Raw genomic sequence first — 26,839 nt, forward strand, 5'->3', positions numbered from 1 at the left:
TCCACACCATGTCCCCTGACCAGAGTGAGTCATTGGGTGGCCCATAGGGAGGTGTGATGCTGATTCTTGTTCTGTGCTCTGAGCCTGCCACGCTGCCTGGTCGATACTGCTGGCTAATACTGCAGAGAAGCGTTAAGGAAGAATGCAATTACAAGCTCCTAGACACTGTGCTGGAAGTCCCAAGCAGCAAGCGACAAGAGCAGGTCACTGGAGACAGGATTAACCCTGTAAAGGTAAAAAGCAATCTTAAGAGCTGTCAAGCGCCTTGACAGCTCCAGCAGCAGCCGGGAGTGCTCAGCACCATGCAGGATAGAGCTAGCCTATTTCCTCCCTCTTGCCATTTAGGTCTTCCAAAAGCAAGACTTTCCACCTCCTCCTGCTCTTTGCGAGGCCTTAGCACTGTGCTCCTGACTCGTCACACCCTTCACCAGACTCTGCTGCAGATTGGGAGTTGCCCTGTGAGGACCAGTCAGTGTTGCTTTGGGGAGAGAAGGGAAGAGGACGGTCCAATTTTGTTAATTTTGGCTTTGTTTCACAAAGGTGGCAAGGGGATCATTTGGAGGATGGGTTGTTTTTTTTTGTTTTTTACAATATTCTGTGGTATAGCAAAGTTTTCACATCTCAGATTTTGAAGAACTTTTATCGTGCCTTAAATAGTAGGAAATAAAGATATTGAAAAAGAAAACAACATTTGCAAAACCACGTAATATTGTAAAACAAAAAAAGATGGGACTTACCTGAGCCCCTAAGAGGGCACTGGGGTCTGCAGCGGAGGTCTGTGGTGGGTGTGACATCGCCAGCACAGTGCATGCCGCGGCATCGCACAGAGAGGTGGCCGGCGAGCCTGGGCTTTGCCGAACTTGAAAAGGAAAACAAAAGCTAAGTCAATGATGTGCCCAAAGCCTGCTCCTAACCTGCTGCTCTGCGGGACATCCAGCACAGGAGTCTGGGGGTGCCAGAAGGCTCAACAGTAACACACCAGAGCAAGAAGCTGGAGACCTGCGTCTGCCATGCGACTTGGGACCCCTTGAGCATCCAAATGGGCATTTTGGTGGCGAAGCCCAAAACCCTGAGTTAGCTACCAGAGAGCATCACTGGGTTCCTGCTCTGCTGAAAACCTGGTTCATCTTCACATTTCCAGCCATATGGTTTGTACCTAGCTCTGTGCCCCAAGATCTACTTCCAGTCTAAGCCTCCCTCTGGTTTTCTTTCTCCTCTGCTATAGCTACACAACCTTCCTGAAGACCTTGCAGATGGAAAGATCTATGCAGAAAGCCTCTTAGATGCAAATGAAGGCAGTAGCTAACTCCTACAGCTTCACAAAAAGCACAAGGAACAATCAGGTTTGTCTGCCAGGCTCTGACTGCTGTCACCTCCAACTGAAGCAGGAAAGACTGCCCAATATTCAACCATAGTGATGGTTCACAAAGCCGAACACACACACACACACAAATGCATTTATCAGTGTGACCCATTCCATGATAGGCAACAACGACCGTTTTGTTGTTCTGAAGTGTTTCTGGGAACTTTCCTTTATTCCCAGTTGTATCTGTATTGTGGTTTGTCTTGGTTTGGGTACTGATTCTCTCCAGGACATTCCTACAGCAGAACATGACTTGCATTACACCCCATTCCAGCACCCAGATAGGTGCATGCAGATCTCAGCCCACTGTGTGTGTCCCACTGACTCCAGAGGTCTCAGGACAAGCAGGTCCGACTGCAGGACTGGGACCTTAACTGCGTGCTCCAACATCCAAGTACCAAGCCAGGACTCAGTGTTTACAAAGCAATGCAGATGAGACCTCCCTTTGCTCTTTGGGTGTGCTTGGTTTTATATGTTCAGTGATCCCTCATCCCTTTTTTTTGTTTCCTTACCTCATCTTTAATATTAAATCGTGATGGTTCTTGTCTGCTTCGGTTTGACCTCCTAACCCCATAAACATCAGGATATTCTTCCCACATCTGCAAAATAAACAGACCATCAGAAGGCCTGCTTCACCCCAGTTGTTTCTGACACTTCAGAGAAGCTTGATGGTCACTGTTTTCTTAGAAATCAACGTAAAACCACTGATGAGCAACCAGCAGATGAACGCTTTAAAAAACTGGCTGAAAAGAATTATGATTATTTTGGGGTATTTGGCAACACTCTAAAGCAGCATCTTTTATCTCAGCATTATCTTTACAGTGGTCCATCTTTCCACCAGGGTTCAAATTACTCTCCCAGCTCACTCAGCCTGAAGGACAGAGAATTGAGATAGCCAGCCCCCTGCCAGCAATGGTGCTGAAGGTACAGAGGCAGCACCTTGCATGTGGAATGAATGGACCTACCAACTCAAAACGACAATCCGCTGTTGCTAATAGCCTCCACCACGATTCCTTTCCACAGGGAAAGCCCCACCAGCTCCCCACCAGCAACTTCAGAAGTGAATTCTGTGGCCCAGCTGGATGGGAAATGGACCAGAGCACCCTGTCCTTTGGTAAGGCAATGGGTGGTGCTGCCAGTTCTTCTCCTGGATGCACTGATGTGTGGATGTGCAGAGGTGAATACTGGGAATGGTTGTGCTCTAATTGCTGTAACAAGGCCCTAAATAATTTAATACACTGTGTGTAACAGCATGCATTTGCTCTTGCTGGATGGACAGGATGAGAAGAGAGAGACAAGAACTGATGCTCTGAGGGATGTGAAAGCAGAGCTGTGTTGGTGACACAGGACACCAGATTTACAGGGCAGATACAAACCACCAATGTGCCTCTCGAACAACCTACACCACCAATTCCTCTCTCCCTCAGCACAGCTTACCCTCTTAAAAGTTTCCTAAACCTGCTCATTCTCCTTCTGCTTCTTAGTCCTCAAAAACCTCTGCAAGCCACTGGCAGAAAAAGGAAATCAAAATACACCACAAGATGCAGCAGCAACTCAGGACTGCAAGCGCAATCAACACAAGGCTGCAACACAGCAACTTCTCTGCTGCTGTTAAAGGAGTGTTAAAGTAACACTGCAATAGACAGATTGTGAAGGTGTGTATCTGCTGGGCATGTGAATACAGACAGAAATTCATATGGAAGAACTCAAAATACTCCCCGAAGTAAGTGAGGACCTTGTCTTTTCATCTTTTAAATGGCACAGGTTTTAGATGAGGGATCAGCTCCTGTGACAAATCTGAACAGCACCTAACGCAAATTAACCTCACCTTCATGGGTGTATCTAGACAGAAATACAAAATAAACAATATAATGATTAATTGCATTGGTTATTCAAGGGCAACAGGTATCAACACGCCCAGGTTAGACCTAGCTAAGGAAAACACCCATTAACAGAGAAATTAAGGAAGGGAGAGGCTTTGTTATTAGAGGGCGCCCTGACCTTTTCAGGTTTCATCATGCTAATTATCACCCTGGATCTGGATGTGCTTCCTTATAAAGTGACTTTAATGTTTATTGTTAGGGACATGCTCTTAGGAGCCCACAGAGGAAGATAAAACTTCCTTCTGTCCCCACTTACCAACAGTAAAACAGGCCTGTGAGTATTGTGTTACCATTAACTGCCTTATAAATGCATTGCTCCTTGCCAGTCTGAACACAGGAGATTCAGCCATAACCTGAGTCAGCAGCCTGAAGATTTGAGAGAAGCTGGTAATAAAACCCTTCACTTCTCCCTATCAGGTACGTGGGGAGAGCAGGCCAAAAGCACTGACCTTCATTCTCTGTCTTTATGTACACAGCAACTTTCTCCATGAAACTCACTCTTACAAGCCAGCTGTGCATAATGCAAACCACAGCTAAGAACAACAGGACACTTACACACCACAAACAAAAAAATAACTGACCTAACCTGATTTTCCGCCCTCCAAGTAAACTCAGTTCACTGAATTCATGTCTCCAAATGGGAATTTGTGCTCCTTTTTCTCACCTCACACTACACCAGGTTACTCAGGTGCCTCCATCCCTTGGTAAAGCAGGTATCCAAGGCACAGCTCCTGCACTGAGGAGCTTTTTCCTCCTCCTTTTTTTCTGTACTTTTTTTCAAAGAGGAAGACAGTGATGAGAAAAACCAAAGTGGCACAAATCCTAGACAAGAATCCTCCTGATTATGTACCACATAGGGAAGCTTTACTAATTCTCAGGGAGAGAAGAGGCAGACGAGAGGAATGTAAAGACAGAGGGAGAGAATGAAATGGTCATGTATTAAGGGCAGGCACCTACCCCTCAATTCGCACCTCATTCAGCCCCATCACTGTCTATCTGGTGCCCAGAGGACTGTCCCATCAAACACATGAATTCCTGCTCTCAAAGATGACATCAGCAGGACATAACCACACAGACCAAACAGCCAGTGAGTGACTTGGAGACATCAGAGGTTGGAAGCTGTTTGGTCAACATGCAAAGTGGCAGGGAAGTTGAAGGCAGCTTCGTTAAGGCTCTGCTGTCTGCCCTTTTGTGGCTGGTACAGGGTTAATACGGCTATGCAGTGGGGGCAATACCTTCTTAACATCTGCTATCCTTTCCTTCTTAGAGGCCGGTTTTTCTTTGGTTTCAGGAGGGGTCTGCTGGGATTTCGAATCCATTGATTCACTTTCAGATTCAGACTGACTTTCAGAGGACTCCGAGCTGCTGTTTGACTCGCTGCCCTGCTCGCTTTCAGACTGGCTTGCAGACTCAGAGCCAGAGGCTTCTTCAGATGCCGAGTGGCTGATGGCAGAGAAAGGAGAGATTACATTTAAACTGTACTGTCACAGCTTTAAAACGTGCAGTGAGCAACCCATGAGCCATGTCCAAGCTACACCAGGCTTGCAATAGCCTAAATGTGAACTGTGAGGTCCCAAGCAGATACCCTGCACTGGCATTTTAAAGCAGAAACAATTCCTTCCCAGGACAGCCACTGAACACATGGTAAGAGTGCAGCCTCAGATATCACTGCCCAGTGTATCTCCTGCTCTTCAACAACAGAAAAAAAAGAACTTGAGTAGCAGCACCATAAAGAGAAGCATTCACAATACAGCAGCATGGGTCCTACGGGAGGATCTGGCTCGCTCAGAGTGAGCAAGAATAAGGTATGGTGGGAAATGGAGAATCCAGAGACTATCCTGCTCTATTAAAGATGAGCGGTTGCTCCAGCATGGCTCTTCCCTATATCCCAGTATGGCCAGTAGTTCAAAACTCAGCCATCCAACTTCTGAAAGACTCCAGCATCAAAACCTTTATGCATAATACTATAGACATTATAGTGAAAAACACATTTCTTGCAAAAAGAATACATTCAGCAACAGAGAAGCAGCAAGGACCTTATCAAGGCATGTGGCTGGGGCAGTTCCTGTTTCAAGGATTACACCAGTGCAGACTGCATTTCTCGAGTAGCCAATAACAGGAGCGCAGAACATCAAGTACATGTATTTATTTAAAATTAACATTTACATTAATTAAAATTTACATTCATATACAGAACAGTCACTTTATTGCAGGCTACTCAACTGAACAGTAAGAGGCTAAAGTACATCAGGTGTCCATAAAAAGCATTTCAGGTGGTCAAAATACCCTTTGCCCTCTCACTCCCACATCTGTTTTGTCACTGACACCCCAATTAATGAGAAATGAAAACTCACTATAACATAGACATGCTAGTAAGACAGCATTACAAACCACACTGTCACAAACAAAATGCAGTGCGGCGATAACAGTACTACAAACTTCTTGAGTGAGGAGCATCCCTTTCCAAGGCAGCTCTTGATCTGCAGCCAGGTGCTTCTGTAGTACGTCAGGGTGTACTGCAGATACATCATCGTGAATGAAGCACCGGGAGAGCTTTGCAGAGGGAAAACACGGTTTTCTCTTTTTCTCTCTTTTATACAAAACTACAGCAGGAGGATACACGAACCTGCTCCCATTTCACAATTCAATAAAGAACGTAAAGACAGAAACGCAAAAGCACATGTGTAATTCCATGCAATTCCACCAAATCTGTAGCGATGGCATCACTAAACTCAGCTACTATATGCAGGTAGGGCGAATCCACACCATGGGAATAACCCTTCCGCTCTCGGATAAGGAATTGTTAGAATCGATGTGCGCTCTGTGGGCCCCAGGAGCTCCGGCAGCACCAGCCGCTCCCGGCTGCGGTCCCTCATGGAGCGGGCAGAGGGCAGCAGCCGAGCGCCGCGGGAGTCCGTTCCAAGCTCCCAGCCGCCATTTTACAGCCACCCCTCTCCCACCATCTTGCGAGGGGCATTCTGTTAGGGAGCGCTGCCACAGCACTCGAGGAATCGATGCTCCAGCAGCTCTGGGGGCAGGCGGTTTACACGGGCGGAGGCTCAGCCTCTGTGGGAGACTGGGAACTGGAGGCATCTGAACCAATCCTGTCACGACACGAAGCGGCAACATCAGCCTCTGGTCATGTTGGTGTCCCATGGGGGTGCACGAAGAGGAAGACACTTCAGATTTATTAGGAATAGCTGGAATCAACTGTTAATAACCCAGGCTTTACTGCAGGCAGACAACTTCTGCAGTATTAAAAGCAGAACAGTCATTACTGGCCTCCTCCCACCCAGGAGCTCTGTTTCTCAAGGCCCTGAGCTTGATTTCAAGGCCAAGACACAGCCTTTCTGAACAGAAACAGGCACAGTTCACATGCTTTATCCACAACATTGTCTGAACACTAATTCTTTTTCTTCTAGATATGAACTGTGTCATCCTAAAAGAGGTCGACTTCTCTAGCAGCAGACACATATGGCATACACATCTACATAAGGGAAAGAAACGTAGGTAAGAAATGGCATGTTCGTTCAAAGCCTGTTGCAAATAATCCTTTCTTAATAAACAACCTGTTATCAAAGCAAAAGGGGAGGTCCTTGTCTCTTTTACTCTATCAGTGTCAAAAGAGAAGCGAAAAGCCCAGTTCCATAAAATAATCTTCTGTCACTGAGACAAGCAGGAAGCATTTCTACCTGCCAACAGAGTACAAAGGATTAGAACACTGTATGGCAAGTCAGGCCTGATGCTGTACATCTAAGTCCTCTTTTCAGAAGCTATTCTTGGAGCATGGCCTGCTTAATGCCCCTAAGTTAACATCCAAACAAGACCTACTTTCAGTTAACCATAGGTAGTAGATAAGCTATTAAGTGTCACAAAAATCATGATTCAACCAGTCCACCCTCTCCAAAATCAGCAGAAAAACACCCCTGAACATCAAGGAAGCTACAGCTGGGCCATTGCTAACTCCCTTGAAGTGAGAAACTCCTATAAAAATCGAGATCTTTAAGACTCAGCCAAGTACATTCCCCTGGTTTCCAAGAAATCCTTCAGGCTGTAATTCTGTCTTAATTAAGAGCCTGCTCCTGAATTGGGAGGGAAGAAAACTAAATCATCCCTTACCAAGGACACGTTCCTTCCAAGAAATAACTAGCTGAGCGGCAGCGATAAGGCCTTTTACAATCAGGCATCTAAGCTTACACGGCAGTTACAGAGCGCCCGAAGCCTCCAGCCTTAGTGTTTAATTCTGCACATATGATTTCATTTAATAGGGGAATCATCTTTGCTAACAGCAACAAAACATATTCTAAGCTCTCCACAAGTACAAACAGTAGGTATGTTTGCGAGAGGTGCAAGACAAGCTGAACAAATGACCCAATACACATCTCTGCAACTGAGTGCTGACAAGGGAATGGCTCTGGCTGCGACCAGTCTGCCCCAGAGTTTAATATCCAGCTTTTGATGGACAGAACTTTCATTCAGCCAGAGGAATAAAGAAGGGTTAATGACACAAACCAAGCTCCTCCTAGCTGTAAGAATCCTTCTGAACGTTTTGAATCTAAACAAGTTTGAATCCCAACAGCTGGTTTCACAGGCTCAGCAGGATTCACACCAGCAAAAGGGAGCTGGGGGGCACGCTGTCCCTTCTCACCTTCACTTGTGCCAGCACCAACCTGGGGGCTAAACCCCTCTATAAGCCACGCAAACTTGGTAACACATCAGAAGACTGGGCCAGAGAAACAGCAAAACAGGTCCTTGCTAGCTCACCAAGGAAAATCAGGACCAAACTGCCACAGGAACAGTGAGGTGTTACATTTGTCAGCACAGACGAGTTGCAGAGGAGAAAAGGGGCAAGCAAAATCCCAATTTAGGGGCAGCAGCAAGCCAGCTGCTCAGTTTAGCCACCCCTAGGGTTCTCAACGCTCCTCTCTGGAAGAGCCAGGCCAGAAGTCAGTGAGCAGCTCCAAGGCTCCAACAGAACTCCTGCTACATGGCACTACCAACCCAGGGCACAGCAGCAATTGGCTGGAGTGAGCAGGATGCCTTCTCCAGCCCAATGGTATCCATCAGGTCCAGCTCTGCCAGCAAAAAGGGACTCCTCAGCCCTTGCAGCTATTCAGCAAGGGCTGCTAGCGACGTAGAAGATGCTCACACAGCAACTTGGATGGATCCCAGGTTGCTGCTAAACATTTCCTTTAAGTATCTGATCCATAAACGTGACATTCCCTATGATGATATGTAAACATATATGAAATGCCTACATATATTGCAAATAAAAATAGCACTGTCCATTAACATTGATGCAGGCACCCAAGTCAAATAGTAGCTGTAAAAAAAAGCACCAAACCACATTAAATTCAACCTCAAGGCTAAACAAGCCAGGGAGAGAAACACAACATCAAATCTGGCTAGAGATCGTTGAATGAATAAGGGTTAAGATTTGATAAAAAGGGGATAATACATGGACCACAGAGGACCAAGAACTTCCCCATGGATCCGTCTCCTGCCTTGGGAAATAAACTTGGGCAAATGCTATAGAAAGCACAGATAAAACCATACAGACAGTACAGAGGAATTTGCAGGAGAGCCGAGTGAACAGCACTCTGACTGAGATACTGTAGATAAACACATTCCTACCTGGGGTTTGGGAGACTTTTTTGATTATTTGTTTTTTTGATTTTCTGTTGTTGTTGTTGTGGTTTGTGGTTTTTTTTTTTTTCCTGTTTGTTTGGTAGTTTTTTAGTTCCTTTTATTCTGAAAGTCTGTTAAGAAGGGGATTGGTGCTTGCCTTTCTCCCAAGACGGATCTTCTGACTGATAAGTGTCGAGAAGGCTCAGTTGGTGAATGAGCTTTCCCCAACTTACTTCCTGCAGGAGAAAGTGGAAACGGGGGAAGGGAGGGAAGGATACTAATCCTAGCATCCATACCCATGGGATACTACATATATCTAACAATGCTGTGTCTCAAAGCAGGAACTTCAACTAAGATACAAACACAGCCAAGCTCTTTAGACTGTTCAGAAACAATTCTCAATTCTGAATACTCTGAATTTGGCAAACCCTGGGCAGGCTTTCAAGGGGCACAAACACCACCCCACCCGCAAGGCTTCCAGATACCAACCTGCCCTTCAAAAAACACAGAAAAGTATTTCTCCAACCTCATTTTGTGACCTGCAACGTTCTTCAATAGGCAAGTGAGAAGAGCTACCATGGGGAATACACACTTCTTCCCCATGTGACTGCAAACCTTGCTTGCAGAGGTTGGGTGTTAATTGCATTTACACAGCACTAAGGACAACAGGGCCCTGGAGTAACTGGAACAACTGAGGGATTATGCACTCAGCAGGTATTCTATCTAAATAACCATCTGAATTGGGGGTTTCCAGCCTATTCCAGCCTCCCCTGCTTATCCCAGTGCAGGACTCGCAAATGCCAAAGCAATCCTGAGCACACAGTGAGCTAAATATATCCCTTGCTGCTCTACTGCAGCTCCCTATAAAGCACATTGGGGCTATCTTGAATGACAAGTATTTTCCAGAAGTGGCTTTGTTTTTTTCCTCCACTACAAAGACATCACATTATGCTTGCACCAGCAAGCAAAACAAGCAGTTCATTCATGATTGGGAAAGCTAGCTCTCTGCTTTCTGATCTTTGAGCCAGAGGCTGAAAATGCTTAGGATGTTTAGTCAGAGAAAAACCTCCATCATAAAACAGCAGAGAGACAAAAGGAGTCAAGACCTGCCTGCCTGATTAAGGAGAGCCATTGAGAATCTCCAAAGGCAGCATCCTTCCCCTTCCCTGCACAGAAAGGGAAGGACAATAGCAGTTCTCAGGGTTTTGAAAAGGGCCTCCCTCCCCAGGAAGGCAGCAGTGTTTCAGCAGCCCACATTCACTATCCACAGGAGCACCCACTACCAAGAACCTCCTCACACCTTCCCCAGGGCTGACACAGGGTTAACCTGCCATGCCCCAGTCACTTCTGCTCTTACTCTTTGTAAAGGACATGTGTATGCATGAGGAGGAGGGGGAAATGGAGCACCAGCACACAATTTGGGTTTAAATTAGCACAGAAAGGGCAACTGTTGTTTCTCCCTTGACATTTACAAACTTCCTTTCAGAGCTAACAGATGAAAGAAAAGCAGTAATAAGGAAATTTAGGACGCAAAACCATTAACAAAAATGGGAAGGTGCACAAATCCCTTTCTGGTTCAGGAGAGGGGAGAGCCTGATCTGGCCTGAGGGTTTTATGCCAAGTGACTGTTAAAAGCTGGTTTTAACCAAGAGATTTAAGGCTCATCATTAAGCCTCCTGTTTTACAGACAGCACATGGCATTCAAAGCTCTCAACTGGTGACAACTCTGTAGTTAAGAGCAGAGGTTCCTCCCCATAAAAGAGATGAAACTTACTCCTATAATTAATATATTAGCAGTTCTATTAAGCCATCTATACCTAACAATAAAACTTGCAAGAATCATGAATAGTTTCAACACAACTTTTCCCTAAGGAGTCAGGTGTTCTGGAGTCAGTGGATTCTTGTCATTGCAACACATGTGTTCATAGCCAGGGTGAGAAGCATTCAGCATCCTGGTGCTTGGCAAACACACTCCAAAGAAGCCTGCCAAGATGAAACCCCACGCGAGCGGTACCATCACAATACCAGAAGGGAATCTGAGAGCACTGTTTCAGGCTTCTAATTCTTTTTTAACCTTAGAAGTCAAGGCCAGAAAAACACATACACTACAGTGCAGATTATCTCAGCTATCAACACTTTGCTTATTATATCCAAGACTCCCTGCTCCCAGACAAGGAGGCATTACAGTGTGACAGACTTCACAAATGCTTCATTGCAAGTCACCATGTATGACTTCTTCATCTAGTCTTTCTTGCTTTAGTTTCAAGAATCCTTTAAGGACATAAAGGCAGACTTGACAAGCACACCACCAACTTCAAAAGGCATTTCAGCACCCTTTTTTAAACAAAAACACACCAGAACATATCTATGTAAGACCATTTCAGTAAACAGTACATCCTCTGCTAGAAGGCTGCTTCCATCCAATTATGGTATTCCTGGACCTCCCCCAGTGCCATTCTGTTTTTATTTATTTCCCTTAAAGGAGTAGAGAGAAAATGCAGAACAGAACCTGTCTGCATCCGTTATCACCACCTTCCTGAGCTGGGTTGCTATTAGGGGTAATGTGAGATTTAGAAGCTTCTCTATCTTCAGAATTTAACAGCCTAATTTAATGCTGCCACTCCTGGTAAACTGTTGTCTGAAATAAGAAACTCTGGATATACGCATCTCCAGGTTACGTGTCAGGGGATGCAATTTCAGCATAAGCTACCAAACACACCCACAGTAGGTTTACTTTAGCTAAAAGAAGCAAAGGCATAGCATCAGAAGCTTCAGTTCAGTCCCTGCATTCCTGCTCACAGTCCCAGATACTTTACCACAGGCTAGTCTCACTGCAACTGGCACCCTCATCTCCTCCTTGAAACTAGAGGTGAAAGCCTGAATAAAGAGATATGCCAGTATAACAGCTTCTCAGAGACAGGCTTAGCAACACAGAAACCTGCTAATCATATGAATAGCTGAATCAAGGAGTGAAACGTGAAGACCAAGATGGGAACTGGTTTCTCCTTATATCAAACTGAAGAGATAAAAATTAACGACCACCGACTTCCTGGCCCTCCCTCTCAAAGCTCTAACACAAAGTTCCCAGTGGAAACGTTTGTTTTGAAGCAGATGCAAGTGTGGTTTTGTAGCCCAAATACAGCCAGCCACAGTGCTCAAGACAAACGTGTGTGTTCTCAGAAGTGCCATCCCCTAGAGAGGTCAGGGTACCACACAGTGGCACTGAAACATGACATGACTGCTCCCTGATTCATGGGAGAATTCAGCTTCAGCTCACAGGAAGCATGGAAAGTACAGATAAGGGCAACTGTTGCCCTCAAAGTACAGCAGGTGAAACATCAACCCAACAGAAAGCGGAACAGGCTCTAATCTACAATCTCAGCCACGTCAGCTTCTCTTGGCTGAAGGCACCAGTAAGTTTAGGCAGGAGTGATGTGGGAGCATGCGTGCAGCCACGTGCACCCACTACAGCAAGGCCCCGGCAGCAGCACACGTTGGGCGCCACAGCAACATTTTTGCAGGGTTACAGAATTACCCAGGTGAGCCCTTTATTCCTGTTTTTCCATTTCTATTAAGAGCAACTTTATTCCTTTTATCCATTTTTATTCGGTCATGCATTCAAAGAACATACAAAACTTCACTCATTCACTCAAGATGTTAAACTAAAATGAACAATCCAGAAGAGATTACATTTCAGCTAAATGTAGCTTCTTGCAGTTGGTGAGCTCTTTTTTTATAGTAGTGTATATATGGTATCCATTCCTGGCAGCAATCACAGAACAGGAAACAAGAGAACTTGAAAGTCTCAGAATGGTGCATTCGTAATTAGATGAGACATTTCCTTCGAGAGGGGAATGTGAAACAGAAGTAACAAAGCAAACCATGAACAATCTCCTTTGTGCTGCATGCGGATTACATCATTATTCATACAAATTCCTTGCACATTATTCCTTTTGTGCCCTGCACTGCTCAAGCATTTTCCCTTTTCAAAAAAGCCTCTGGACAGTTTCGTAAAGGGTTAAAGCTTCAAAAGGAGAGGAAAAAACCCTTGTGAAAGAATCCGGCAGTGCAAATGAAACTGAAAGAGGCTGTACATATGCGATGGCCAGAACAGCTAAAAAATAACCCATCAAAGAGCTAAAAACTAACACAGCTAAAAAATAACCCAACAGCTATAAAATAACCCATGAATCTGGATGAAAAGTTGAAACCATAATGAAGAGGCATTTTAATGCGTTTAACATTTCCACTCAGCTCAAAGAAAACCAGTTGCAAAACACACACTGAAATCAAGAGTGAGTTGTAGTGATTTAAGGATGCTGAAAGCTGTAACGCTATAAAAAAAGCCCCAGATGTTCCAGGAATACTACGATAATTCTCCAATTCCTTTTGAAGTTTGAAAACAAAAGGGAAAAAAAAAAAAACAAACCACACCAAAAATAAACCCTGCTCCTTTTCAAGTCACTCGTGTCTCAAAATAGCCGGCACTATTCAGAATAAAACGAAATGGAATAAAAGCTGAAAGAGGAAGCAAAGGCAGCGGCACCACGCTCCGTGGCTACGTGCCCAAGTCCAGCCCAGCAGAGCCGGGGCAGGCGTGGGAGCGGCCGTGCGGCGCGCGCAGCCATCACGCGCAGGCATGGCTCTGCCTCCACGCCAGCCGCTGCCTGTTACCAAGTGAGAGCAGCCAATCGCCGTCCCCAGCCAGCACAAGATGGCCTTTGAACTCCCCACCAGCAACTTCCTGCTGTTTTTAGAGTACACACAGTGCAATGCAGTATGTCTGTCAGCTATGCGGCACAAAGGAACAGCCATTTTGTGACTGAACTGGACCCGCACCAAAATGCCAGCCAGTGCAACTCTCCCCTCTCTTTACACAGGGAATCGGGGCTTCCCGAGCGCTACCAAATCAAGGGAAGGATGCCCTCTGCTCTCTTCTGCACACAGGGAAGGCAATTTATGTTTAACATCTCCATTTCTCCCTTCCCCCCCACCACAATCCTCTTTCGTATGTAACTACATCTTCATAAAATGGCTGCCACGTAAAAGGAGCCTGTTGTGCTCTGCAAAGGCTGCAGCACACGCTGCAGAGCGCTCTGCCTCTGTGAGGTGGCCACCCAGCAAAGAAACGCCATTTCAAGCCAGCTCTCTCAACACAAAACAGGCTGGGATCTAACCCAACACAGCCTTTTTTTCCCCCCCAAAAAATGGTATTTTAGTACTAGAGAAGCCAAGAGCTGGATACAGATGCAAAGGGTTTGTTCAGCCCTGCGGCTCCTGTGGCATAAACTGTTCACACAACAGAGTATTTAGGAGCAACTGCCACAGATGCAGGCCAGGGGAGACTAGAAGAACAATGCATCCACCACGTTGTTACCTGCTGTCCCCTACAACATTCACCCTGGACTTGAGGGGTACCCCAGCCTGCCTCTCACCCCTGCAGTTCACATGAGGGTTGCACCATGGATGTACCCTCTCGCACCACCTGCCTTTCAGAAATGCAGCACAGAAGATGCTAGAAAATGCACCAGGATTTGGTTCAATTATTTAATGCGAGTCCCAGATACACAGGTCGTGGTTACCAGTAACTGCAGCACACCAACTTCTATCCTAGGTGGAAAGAGTTGCATGGAATCAGTTTCAAGTTTGGGAAGATTTACTGTCAAAACACAACGCACAGGCATTGCTAGCAAACAGCCTGCAAACTGTGGAGTTAACACCATTCCCTCTCCAAGAATAATCATCTGGTCTGGGGCAATTCTCAGGTATTTTGGTTTATTCAGTATATGCCTTTGTGCATTTCCATGGGCCTGGAAAGGTAAGATCAATTCCAAACATATTCCCCAATCAGGACACTGAAGTGGTGTACAGGAATTGTATTTTCTTCACCTCTAACACCTTTCTCAGGTCCTGCATTTCTGCTTCTCCAGCCCAGGTGAATGGCATCAGACACATCTGCATTCTCTACCACAGGCCTCCCACCAGGGAGCAGGTAACAGGACTTCACACATTCCCATGGATGCTGAGATGGTCTCACAACTGGGGAAAAAGCTGGCCAGCAGCAGCACGTGAAGTGCAGACATGAGCATGTTTCTGGGCTACAGTAAAGCAAAGAGGTGGCTTGACTTCCTAGAAATCATTTCCCCTACAACTTAAAGTCAACCTCAGGAAGTAAAGCCCATTTTATGATATTCAGCTGACTCACAGCTCAGAAATAAGCTCAACAGGGCTGGCTTACAAATATCCTGTGCTCCACTGTTCCCACACTTCAGGTGCATGGATGTTACCCACAGCAACTTTCTTTTCAGATAAAAAACTCTGAAGGGGGAGAAGGGCAACCTCACCTAACAGGGGTTGCATGTAAATCCATCGGTTACAATAAATAACCTTTCAATGAACACACCAAAAGCACACAAGACACTATGCAAATATAAAACCCCTAAGGACAAAAACCCCAAAAGTCTTCTGTCTGTGCACACACTGCTAGATGCCTCCAATTTCATCTCCTATTTAGCATAATATTTCTAACACCATGAAAATACCTTAATTTAGATTTCCTGGACAAATTATACCTATTACTGCTCTTGCAGATAATCTTCGCTTAAAAAAAGGCATAAAGATTTAAGTAAACTCAATCCTAAGTCATCATTTTTGAAAACTGACTTTTTAAAGCAATATTCTGTGCGCAGTATTCACAGTATTACCAAGACAGCCTGGTTGGGAAGTCTGATGTATTTGTAAACTGCATGATTATAAAAGCTGTGTATAGGTGCTGTATGTAAAGCTCCAACAGTCCTGGGGCTAATTTAGTAGTTAGTAATTTCAAATGAAACAAACTTACCCATATCCATTTTAGAATCTAAAATGTGACTGCGCTTTGAATGCATCCAGAGCAGCAGCTGAGTTTATGCTGGAAGGCTACAGTAATTTGATAATACATATATTCCCACAGCATTTCAAGTTTGTGTGTTTAAGGAAGGTTAAATACTGGACATGAAGAATACTACTCAAACACCTGCAAACATCACATAGAGCACATGTGATACAACAGACAGTTCAGAATTCTTTTTTATTGATGTTGGTTAAAAATGACCGAAGACAACACCAGAGAAAAATAAACAGGCCACGATTCCATTCAAATTAACAAAATGCAAAGCTCCAGTGTATTTTACAAACTAGAAAAATAAATGCATAGAGTTTTAATTTCCAATTCTCAAAAAAATGCCAACCCTTTAAATACAAAATGAGCAATTCAGTAATTATCCTTCTGCATTCCCAGCAAACAAACAGCTCCAGCATTTCAGAGTTTCCCCACATCAAGGTTAAGTTTAGAAAAATCCGTAAAGAATCTCAGTCCTCAACAAAAGTAAATAAAAACACTCCGAGGAAAAAATACATGAAACAAACAAGCAAAAGCATTTGGAGCCTCTGGTGAACAGTGCCAGTGTGTATTTTATGATATAAAATGCTACCATCAGCAGGAAAAAGTCTGGGTAAATTGTATAAAAATACTCTAAAATACCTAAAGAGAATCAAAGTTCCACAAGCTCAAATAAAAATCTGAAGTAAGGGGTATCAGACAAACAGGCACTTTCCAGTTTATATTTTAAAATGAGCTTTTTTTCATTCATGTAACTTTTTCTTGGGTCTATTTACTATAATTTACTACTCCACCAAGCTTCTGTATGGCCCTCAGTTAAAGTTTAGACTTCTGAGATTCTTCAAAGAAAAATTTGCCTTGTATGTAAAATGGTGCAATGCAGCAATGGCTAAACCGACAAGGTCATTTTTCACAGCACAAAAAACCTAAAAACTGAAATTCCAAAGCTGGAAAAACATAATCCCGAGGAAAGGGCTGCCCTGAATGAAGGTATGGTACCTTTTGCCTATGACATGGGCCCTTAAGTCACAACACAACTTTCAGAAATCGCTACCAAAAAAAATTAGGGTGTGGCATGCTAACAATCTCAAGGTCATTCCTTAAAAAGGAAGGAAAACGAGGAAAATGTAGGGATTGAAGCAGTGACAGTAACCCGAGGCTGTCACAGGGAGCAGGGGATTCACAGGTTTTACCAAAAAAAAAAAAAAAGAAAAAAAAAAGAAAGTTGATAGATCATACCTCGATGCATTGCTGTGGACTGATCCCTCCTCTCCTTGGCTTTTGTCCTTATTTCTCATCATCTTTTTATTCTTTAATATTAAGAGGGGATCAGGGGTGTCTGTCTGCTTTGAAGTCCTGTGCCCAGGTATTTACTGTCAAAAGTTGAAAGAAAGGTAAGGTCCCAGTTCGTTTCACTGGCTTTCATTAGCAGGAACAAAGTCCTGACGCTGCAACGATATTGTTGTAACAATACACAACACTGAGCAACACGGCAAAACGGAGATTTCAAACAAATCATCGGTTTTCCAAGGAAAATCCGAGAATAAACACAGCAGAGGAGCATCCTGCAAACTTTCCCAAAGTAACACTGGATGCAAATAATCTCTGTATCTTATTGCGTCATCCCAATACAGCTCAAATCGGTCAAAAATCAAAGTATTCAAAACGGCAGAAATGTACAAATTATGATTATTAATTGCTCACCTACCTGATCCATGCACCACCGCCAGGACCAAGTCGCTATTAGTTTCGGGTAGTGGAAAAACATTAGATCCAAAATATTTAGAGTTATAATGAGAAAATACAAATTTCAAAGAATGGAAAAAAATATATATTCTAATCCTCAAAAATATGCTGCAGATAAAGCAAAAGAAGCAATAATTAGTACAAAAATGTCCGGGGCAAAAAGCTCATTAGGAGAGCGCACAAAAATGGAGGTACGCCATGGCTTCTAAGCTGGAAAAACAACGACCTGGGCTCTCTCCACGGCTTCTTCTTTCCAGCAAGGCACGAAAAGGGAGCCCTCAAAAGCTGCTTTTCTGCCCGAAAAAGGTCCACTCGGCCCCCGATTAGTGCCTAGGAGAGGCGAGGGGCTGTGGGGGCCCCCTGAGGCTGCCCGAAAGTTAGGGAAAGTTGCGTAAAGTGTTGGGGAAGGCACGGAGCTGAGCGCGCTCTCTCTAAGGCACAGCCGCCATCTAGAGCTCCTTCCCAGCTCTGAGCTCTGCCTTTGATTGACACTCTCTACATTTACCCCACAACTCAGGTGATGTACCATAGACCCACCCCTTCATTTCTACCAAAAAAAGAGATAGCCTCCACCTAAAGGGTGCCTGCTACCCCCCACAGCCCTAGCTTCTTCCAACTACCCCAGCTGAAGGGGCACCTTAACCCCATATGGCTCAGGCACCCTTTTGAAACCAGAAAGAAATGGAATTTGTGCCTTTTGTTTTAAAGATTTGCTAAATATTTCAGCGCCTGGGCTAAAATTACTTCCTCCCTGGACAGGAAGTGGTGCTGTTACAAGCCATTTTGAAAGAATGGAAGTGGAGCTAACAGCCATGCAGCCAGCACCAACCCACCTTGGGGGTCACCCCACCCAAGGGGTAGCTTTTATTCAATTCAGTGGCAATATCCCTAGACAATAGCTCTTCCCTTCACCACCCAACAACTGCACTTCAAGCTTGGGGCAAGAGCAGCATCCACTCCCAAGAAAGCCCCACATAGCTCATCAAGCCCTCCAGCTCAACAGCGCCTCCCTAGTGGTTTCCCCCAGCAACAAAAATCCAAAAGCTCCACATTTTTCATCAGCTAGGGGAGGGCAGAACTGTAAAGCAAGTCTAACACCACTAAAAGCAGCATTTCCAACTCACTTGCTTAACCCATTCATGTTCATCCACAGATTTTAACACAACAGATTAATTAAAAAACCACGTAATAGCCAAGCTGCATTAACTGGACACCAAGTGCCACCTCAAATACAACATCCTAGTATTGAGAGGATGCATTCCAGAGGAAGTGGGGGAGATCCAAGCATCCCCCAACCTCCTGTATTCTGACTACCAGTTGTCTTCCCACAAGCAACAGACCCCTAAAAGCACATGGACAACTTGCATACGTGGAAGCATCACAACAGGACAGTGAAATGAGGCAATGGGAGACCGCTGGGGGAGAAGGGCCAGTCTGGGCTTCTATGGGGACATCCATGGCACAACACCCTAATAACATTGGCTTCTACCACCAGAACAAAGAGTCCCCTCCAACTCCTCCACACATCTGCCCCTCACATCCTCCAACAGCCTACCATCTTCCTACATCAAGGGGTTTGAGTAGCAACATTCCATTGCCACAGTCCATTTCAAAGAATTTCACTCTACTGATGATTCACAGAAGATCCCTTGCACCTAAATGACAAGAACTATAAACCACAATCCAAGACCATTCCAAGCAATTCAGGGTAACACTAAAGAAATCCACTCATCTGAATGGGGATCCCTTTAGGCTTGTCCCAGTATCCATCGCCACCATATAACACATGGCAAAACCAAACCTGAGCAAGCGTGCATCATCAAAATGGTTGGATTAAACACGTATGATCAATTCATCATGGCAAAAATGGGTATCTACAAAGAAGCCTGAGCAAGACAAATGGTTACAAAACACACAATGGGGTTCTGTTTGTTTTTAAAAGCAAACACCCAGGGGATCTCAGCACCAGGTCTGCCATGTTCACCCTCCAGCAGAAAACAAAGATAACCATGAACTTCAGGTGAAACAGACAGGAAGGTTGCTACAGTTTAACTATCTGACCCACAAAAAAACTGGAAAGGAAATAGGTTTGTGAACATTAGAAACATTTCAAACTCATTTGTAAAGGTTGACATGTCATCTGTAACAGTATCAAAAAATAACTCAATTTTTTCTCATCAAATACATGGTGCAGTATCACACAGCCAAGTCAACGTCCAATAGCAGTGAGGCAGATGGGACATTCTCACAGAACAATTTTAAGACCAAACAGGCTGCTTAGGAACAATATTGTCCAGAAAATCTGTTGAAATGTTTCCATACCCATACACAACCTGAGCAGCACACCTGAAAAAGTTACACAAAACATTCAGGTACTCCTTTATTGTCATATTTGCCCCGCCTTCAATTGCCATCAATTCCATCTTAAAATAGCTTCAGAAAGTTCAGCAGAAGTATCTTGACAACAGGCCAAGTGCTGAAAATCCCCCTAACATCAAGCACCTGAATGAGCAAACCAGCGAATAAAAATTCATTGAAAGTCATGGTAAAGTGAACAGAATTTGCAAATGAAAACCACATTATAAAGCAAATATAACACAAAATTTTACCTTGCCTTTAGTGCTTAGCAGCTAAAATATTCCACACTTTAATAGCAACCAAAACCATCACCCACTTCAATACCAACACAGTAAGAAAAAAAATATTTAGCCGGAAAGAACAAACACAAAGCATACAAGAAATCAAAACCTTTTATTAAATCACTGAAAATATATATATATTACATTTTCCCCAAAGGGGTAGCACCAGATCTCTTACCCAATGGATTTGCCTGTAATGCATACACAACCAGAGAGCAACATTTTGCCACCCAGTCCTCAAAGAGATCCATCATTGGACAGGCACTGAGAGAGTCCCCTTATTAATTCAAGTGCAAAGTCCATTTGCCAGGATGATCACAACCCAGATCTTCACTGGTTTAATACCACGAGAGTCCACGATTTAACATCCTTTTCTTGGACAGACACATCACAGCACTCATGCATTAGTCCATTTTCTCAACCTCTCAATCAACAGTGGAACTGCCATCTTGGTGTCTCATTCGTAGACTCCTTTTGACACTCTTCATCTGATTGGATTCTTTATGGAAAATTAAAAGAAAGATGCTGTTGGAATACAGATCATATCTTTAAACTAAGACATTCAACTACTGTACCCTGTAGTTTAAACATGTAACTGATGCTTCATTCCATACTACACATTCCAGAACATCTAGTTTTATCATGAACAATGTCAAACCATAGGTTCAAGAGTAAAAATATAAACTGTAAGCAAAAATATAAAGAAGTAGGGGAGGAATGAGTAGAAGTTCAAGAACCCTTTCAGGCTCCATAAATTCCATTTGGAATTTTTCCATAGTGTTTTAACACTAGAGTAATTCAATAGTGGGAAATCTGACATGCTTGCTCTGGCAACCATCTTTATTGGACCGACCCAGCTGCTGAAGCTGACACTGCTTAGTGGAAAACCAAGTTTATTACAATAAGCCAAATTTTTTAACTGCTGTACATGCTCCTTTCTTCAAAGACATACATCCATCAGAACCAATGTAACAGGCGTGAAAACTGTTTTCCCATATACAGATGCTGACTGGAGACAAGACATGGCACCATCTTAACCCAACTTTCCAGTTCATAAAAGACAGTGAAACAGCAAACACACACAAAAACCAGAATGACTGATTTAGTTACTGGTGGGAAAAGACATGTGAGAAGTCAGATGAAAATGGTTACAAGTTATGCTAGTTGCCTTTAGCAAGGCCACCATGCTACTCCTGATCCACATTCCAAGTTTACTCTTTACAGAAGAGCAGCCAAGCCCACAGGTTGAGTGACAAAGCAAACCAATCAAATGACTTCCACATGGATAAGTAAGAACTCCATGTCAGCATCTTTAAACTTTCTTCCAAGAAAAGTAAGCTCATGTATAAAAAAAAACTCAACAATTACTAGTCCTCCTAACATGCAAAAATCAAGTACAGGAACTTGTTAAGTGTTAAGATCATCTTCAAACCAATGCTAAATGTAGAAAAGACTGACAAACAAAAAAGGTTTTAAAATGTCTTCATGACTACACTTAAATGTCAATTTATTCTTTGGAATGTGTAACCTCATTTTAGTTTAAAAGCCAACTGCACCACTATGTCCTTCCCCTGATGACCCTGAGCAGCTTCTTACAAGTGATGCAGAAATTACCCACAGCACAACAAAAATCTGTGGAGCCATCTAGTGGGCTTTGCCTCCTCATTCCAGTTTCCCCATTCTCATTTCGAAATAACCAGTTACAGCAAAGCAAAGAGCAATGGAACCAGGGAAAAGCCTCAAGCTGACTTTCACAACTGTGCCTATGTCCTGTTTTATACTCCTCTACAGACTTCCTTGTTTTAAATATAATGGAAAAGAAGTACAGCACAGAGAAGTGGAGTACAAGATCTGGTAATTCACTCGGCATTGTGCAATGTGCGTAGTTGTAACAGTATTCAACCACAGGATCTTCACATTTTCAGAAACAGAAATTGAGCATTCAAGTTTGCAGAAATCCTTTGTTTTGAGCATTGCACTCATCCTCAGTTACAGCAGCAATTAAAAATGTTGAAACATGATTTTTTCCCCACACTAAACTGAATGAACAGGTCTTGGGACTGTTCTGATTGGTGGGTTTAGTTCAAATCCATTTAGGCATCTGAAGATAAATTAGTATCTTTGAATAGTTTTTAATGCTAATGCCTTGACCGAGGTACCAAAACATGTACAATAAACCACCACAAAGTCATCCACTATTGTCAGAAACATTCAGAAGTACTAACACAAGTGTGGTGGAAACTCCATAAATAAGTCAGTCAAAATTATTTTTATAGTTATTCTAGGTAGCTTAACATGAGGAAATTTAATTACTGGCATCAGCTTTCCCACCTCTCAAAAATGTCATTTAGTTACATGCTAGTCACCGGGAAAGGTCTTTTTCTGTTGGGTTAACCTTCTGCCTTAAACACTAATGAGATCTGCCAAAAGCAATTTAAGGGCAAGTTTCCCTACTAGGTTCACCTACATCTGGTTGTAGCAAAACCCCTGCAAATAACCCCACCACATTCAGTTTAAACTCTTCTATTGACCTTACAGAATGATTAAAATATATCATCAGTTCTGTTTGCTGCTAATTAGGAAGATGTTACAACAGTCCTTGTTCTGAAAATTATTTATACATCAAGAAGATGCCATCATAATGGCCGAAGTATTAATAGCAATCTGTACGCTTTTGCATGTGGAATCTACATTTACTTCAAAATATGTCACAGCACTTATCTGTTCATGAATTAAAGCACATTTTACTAAGAAGTTTCAATAATGTTGCAAAAATACTCTCCTCCACTAAGACAGGTAATGATCCTATACTTAAAGTAGCCACTGAAGAACCCAGTCTTTTCCTAGATGAGTTATTTCATTACTACCATAGCATCAATTCATCATCATCATCCCATTTTTCAAGTTTCTATTATTTACTATTTACAGTATTTGTTTCCAAACACAGTATTTTGGTGGTGATAAATAAGAGACCTGAGCAGTCATGTAATACTTTCAACGTTTCCTTCAAATCACTGGTAGTATGGTTCAACAGGCAGAAACCATTCACAGCCATGACTAAAGGTTTAAGGCAACAGTTAAAGCACCTGAGTTTCCAAAGTCTGTTTCTTCAGTTTTTGGCAATTAATTCTTACTCTACCTACTAACAGACCACAGCAGTACATGACATCACTGAAAATATGGCTTCAGCAATTTCGTATCTATTAAAACCTTGCACATCTTAAGAGTGAGACTGAAGGCCAATGACTACGTGCAACAAAAGCACAAGTGCATAAGACACCAATAACACATTTACAAAGTGAAGTGTCTCACACCAAGGCTTCAAGTTCAAAACTGAGGTGACATACCGCTAGTAAAGGGAATTCACCTCACTCCAACAGAGGGAGCTGAATGGATAGAATGAGGTTCTGAGCAAACCAAACCTGAAGTTCTACACTTCAAAGTTCATCAAAGCAAGACTGTCAAAGACACACCCTCTGGTAACTTTTACACTAGAGGAAAAAGCAGGCGTGCCTTTTATTGACATCTAAAGTCCATAATGGTGTTCTGTCTAATCTTTAAATCCAAGTAGGACTCTGTACAGTTATGAGTCTGCTTTTACCACTAACAGATCTTCAGTCAACACAGCAGTCAAAGCACAACTCATGCAGGATCACATATTTTTAGCTAAGAAAGGCTCTTTGCCAGGTTTCTCAGATTTAGAGATTCATTTCAGGTAAGATGGGACTTGATTCACAGATGCATGCTTTTGTGGGTATTATTTTTAAATACTAGATTTTAATGCATGAAACAAAGTATGCCAACTTCAATAAAGCTCCTGGTAGTGTCAAGTGTTTCCCCCCTTCTAGTTAAAAGAATAAAGGTAAAAGCCCATTTATTGGGTGCTTCAACTAAATATTACCTGTGTTAAGCAGGGAGTGGAATACTGGGTCTTTCCAGATCCACATATTTACATGTTTTTACAAATGCATCTTGAAACAACTGCTTTTGACCACAACTGTTTAAGTCAGTTAAAAGTTCCACACCCTCCTTCAGGTAGGGATTATAAACAGAAAAGCATGGAACAATTACTCAGTGTACAACTAAAAAGCCAAATTCCTGCACAAGAAACCAGATCTGACAATAGCTAATTAACTATCCAAGGAAACAGAAAAAATGCATAAAGAAGAAAGATGTAGGAAACAGAGGAAAATTAACGCAAAAATGGAACACGAGTCACATGTTTAGAGATTACAGCAGGTGACTGGGGGAAAAAGGCATCAGTGGACAGCACATGAAGACTTCCGCGGAACAGTTGAAGGAGTAACACTTCTAACACAGCAATAAATGTGCTGTTCTACACATACCTGCAGTGTGAAAAACAGCTTAATACTTCTAAAGAACCAAGCAAAAAAACTCACACAGCAGTAGAAGAGATGAAACACTAATCAAAGAGCATGAAAACTGAGCAGAGGTACACATAATAAGAACTGAATTCCTCAAAGTTCATAAAACCTACCTCAGGACTGAAAACTGAGTGATAAAACTGCTTCAGAATGAAGTGTACCTAAAAGCAGCATAAGGCCACAATAACACAGCCTATCAAAGTTTGCACCTTATCCCCACATACTCCTTCTCCTTTCAAAGAACTCTCCATTAGCCTGCACATCACGTGAGCAATCGGAAGCACAGGACTTTGGAGTACAACCAGAGAGGAGCTGCGTTTCTTGCGCGCAGGCAGCACAGATCACAGTTTGTACAAGGCAAGCATGGCTGCTGGAGGTCTCTGCTAACATACACAGCCACTGCACAGTTAAATCACTGTCATCTATCCATTGAAATGGTATTTACATCTTGGAACGACATTTTCTCAAGCCGTCTGCAGTCTCAGGCAGGCATTACTCAATCAGGTAGCATGTCAAACTGAAAGAACTGTCTCCAAGAAACCATCTTTCTTAAAGAAAAGCATATATTCTGAAGCGTAGTTCTAGAGGAATAGAGTTTCCCACTAGGAAAGTTAATTCATGTACACAAAATGCAATGAATGCCCTAATTAAAAATGTAGACTCAATGAGTCTGAATTTTAAGCAGACAGGAAGACAAAGGAACTTGGGTCTTTTCACAGACAACTCCCAACAGTGTCAGAGAACGTGCCAGAGACAGCAAAAGGTCAAGACCAAACTCCCTTTAGTTACGGAAACTGGAGAAAATCCTTTCCCCATATTCAGCCAATATAGATCTGAATGATATTTTTCTACTCAAGCCTGCCAATTTTCCATTTTGATTATGAGGAATGATTTCTAAATGAAGTGTATCAGCTAGCATCTTAATCCAGGAAACTGCAGCAGCATTACATATGATTTTCTGCAAAGCTGAAGCTTTATGAACGAAGAACAGAAACAGAACAATCACAGAAGACAGTTACTATCTGCTCAAAGACTCACTGATCCTGACAGAAGCATAAAAGGACAATACAAGAAGCTTGTAAGCCAAGTTCTTTCTGCTATTGTACCTTCCACATCATTTGTTATCCAAATTGTGTGCAGTACTGCTCTGTAGAGACAGATGCTTGTGTAACCAAACCCTTCTGAACAAGCAAATCTGTGATTTAATAGTTCTAAACAAAATATGGAGTCAAATCACAGAAGACCAAGGAACTACAACTGCATATGAAAGATGTTCTCCAGCGAGACAGGCTGAGTACTATTCCAAGTATAGCTTCATTTCCTAGGAGCCTAATAAGAACCATCCTAGGGTCCTTCTAACTGAGCCTTCTAGAAACACACATGCACACACACACGCACTTTAAGGAACTTCAGGATGTATTCAGCCAAAACCTTCAGCAAGTTAAACATAATAACCATGTGTGTTTGTTGGGGTCTTTTTAAAGCTAAAAAGTAAATGTTATTAGGAGTAACAACTTACCAGTGCTTCAACCAAGAGGAGTTATTTTGCTTAGAGTAAATCAATTCCTCAACGCATCTGTAGGGAAAATGGTATGTTAAACACTAGAATTAAAAGAAAATTAAAAATAAAAAATAATAATAATTAAAAGAAAAAACCCCACACCTTAAGAGTCTAGCAGACTGAGCACTAGCAGCATCACAGAAGTCCTATCCTCAAAAAGAAAAACTAAACAAAAAACAAAACACCAAAACATTCCCAGCATACAGTACAAGAGACACTTTTATTTAAAAAATGAAATCTCACTAGCAACCTGTTATTAAAGAACTTATGCAAAAGACCCAAGCAATTCAGACCCAGTCCTGGATACAGGATACCTAGACCCTTGAGAAACAAAACAACAACAACAAAATTGCTTGATTTTTTTGAAAATGGTCAATGAGACTTCAAGTGAGGTATTCCTAAACCAAGTGATCTGCCCTTCACATGACAAGAATTAAAATACTCATTGAACTGAGAGGTGGTACCAGCCGGACGCAGTGGAATCGTTTTAAGGCACTAATATGGAACGAGTCATCTACTCTTATCTCAAAATTGCCTACGGGCAAGGCTCAAATCTGAAAACTCAACTTTGAAAATGCTTATTGGCAATCCACATCAATAAGCATTTAATCAAAATCATGTTTAGAAGAGATAGTAAGATTAAAGTAAGACCTAAAACTCTAAATAAACTCATGAACACGCTCTTTTTACTTTGAACTTCAACTCAAGAAGCCATGTGCAATCATGAGCTACGCAAGTTATTCACAAGCAAACA

General features: G+C 42.8%; 1 protein-coding gene across 9 annotated transcripts in view; it reads right to left on the reverse strand.

Moving 5' to 3' along the window:
- The window catches only part of CHD2 (chromodomain helicase DNA binding protein 2), a 64,900-nt gene that overhangs the window by 31,921 nt on the left and 6,140 nt on the right, over positions 1-26,839 (reverse strand). The window contains exons 4-7 of one of the 9 annotated variants that reach the window (XM_057418630.1): positions 26,044-26,100; positions 16,994-17,127; positions 4,482-4,689; positions 1,876-1,962 (exon numbers count right to left, since the gene is read on the reverse strand). In XM_057418630.1, coding sequence (XP_057274613.1) covers positions 1,876-1,962; positions 4,482-4,689; positions 16,994-17,055 — 357 coding nt within the window. In that variant the 5' untranslated portion in view covers positions 17,056-17,127; positions 26,044-26,100. Of the gene's footprint in view, positions 1-737; positions 860-1,875; positions 1,963-4,481; positions 4,690-16,993; positions 18,968-26,043; positions 26,101-26,839 lie in introns of those variants that run through there. The other 8 variants (XM_057418557.1, XM_057418702.1, XM_057418784.1 and 5 more) reach the window with 8 other exon arrangements.

The sequence above is a fragment of the Pezoporus wallicus genome, unplaced genomic scaffold, assembly GCF_028554395.1.
Source record: "Pezoporus wallicus isolate ANWC-B61680 ecotype Strahan unplaced genomic scaffold, APGP_CSIRO_Pwel_v1 contig_3952, whole genome shotgun sequence".
In the NCBI taxonomy this organism is placed as follows: domain Eukaryota; kingdom Metazoa; phylum Chordata; class Aves; order Psittaciformes; family Psittacidae; genus Pezoporus; species Pezoporus wallicus.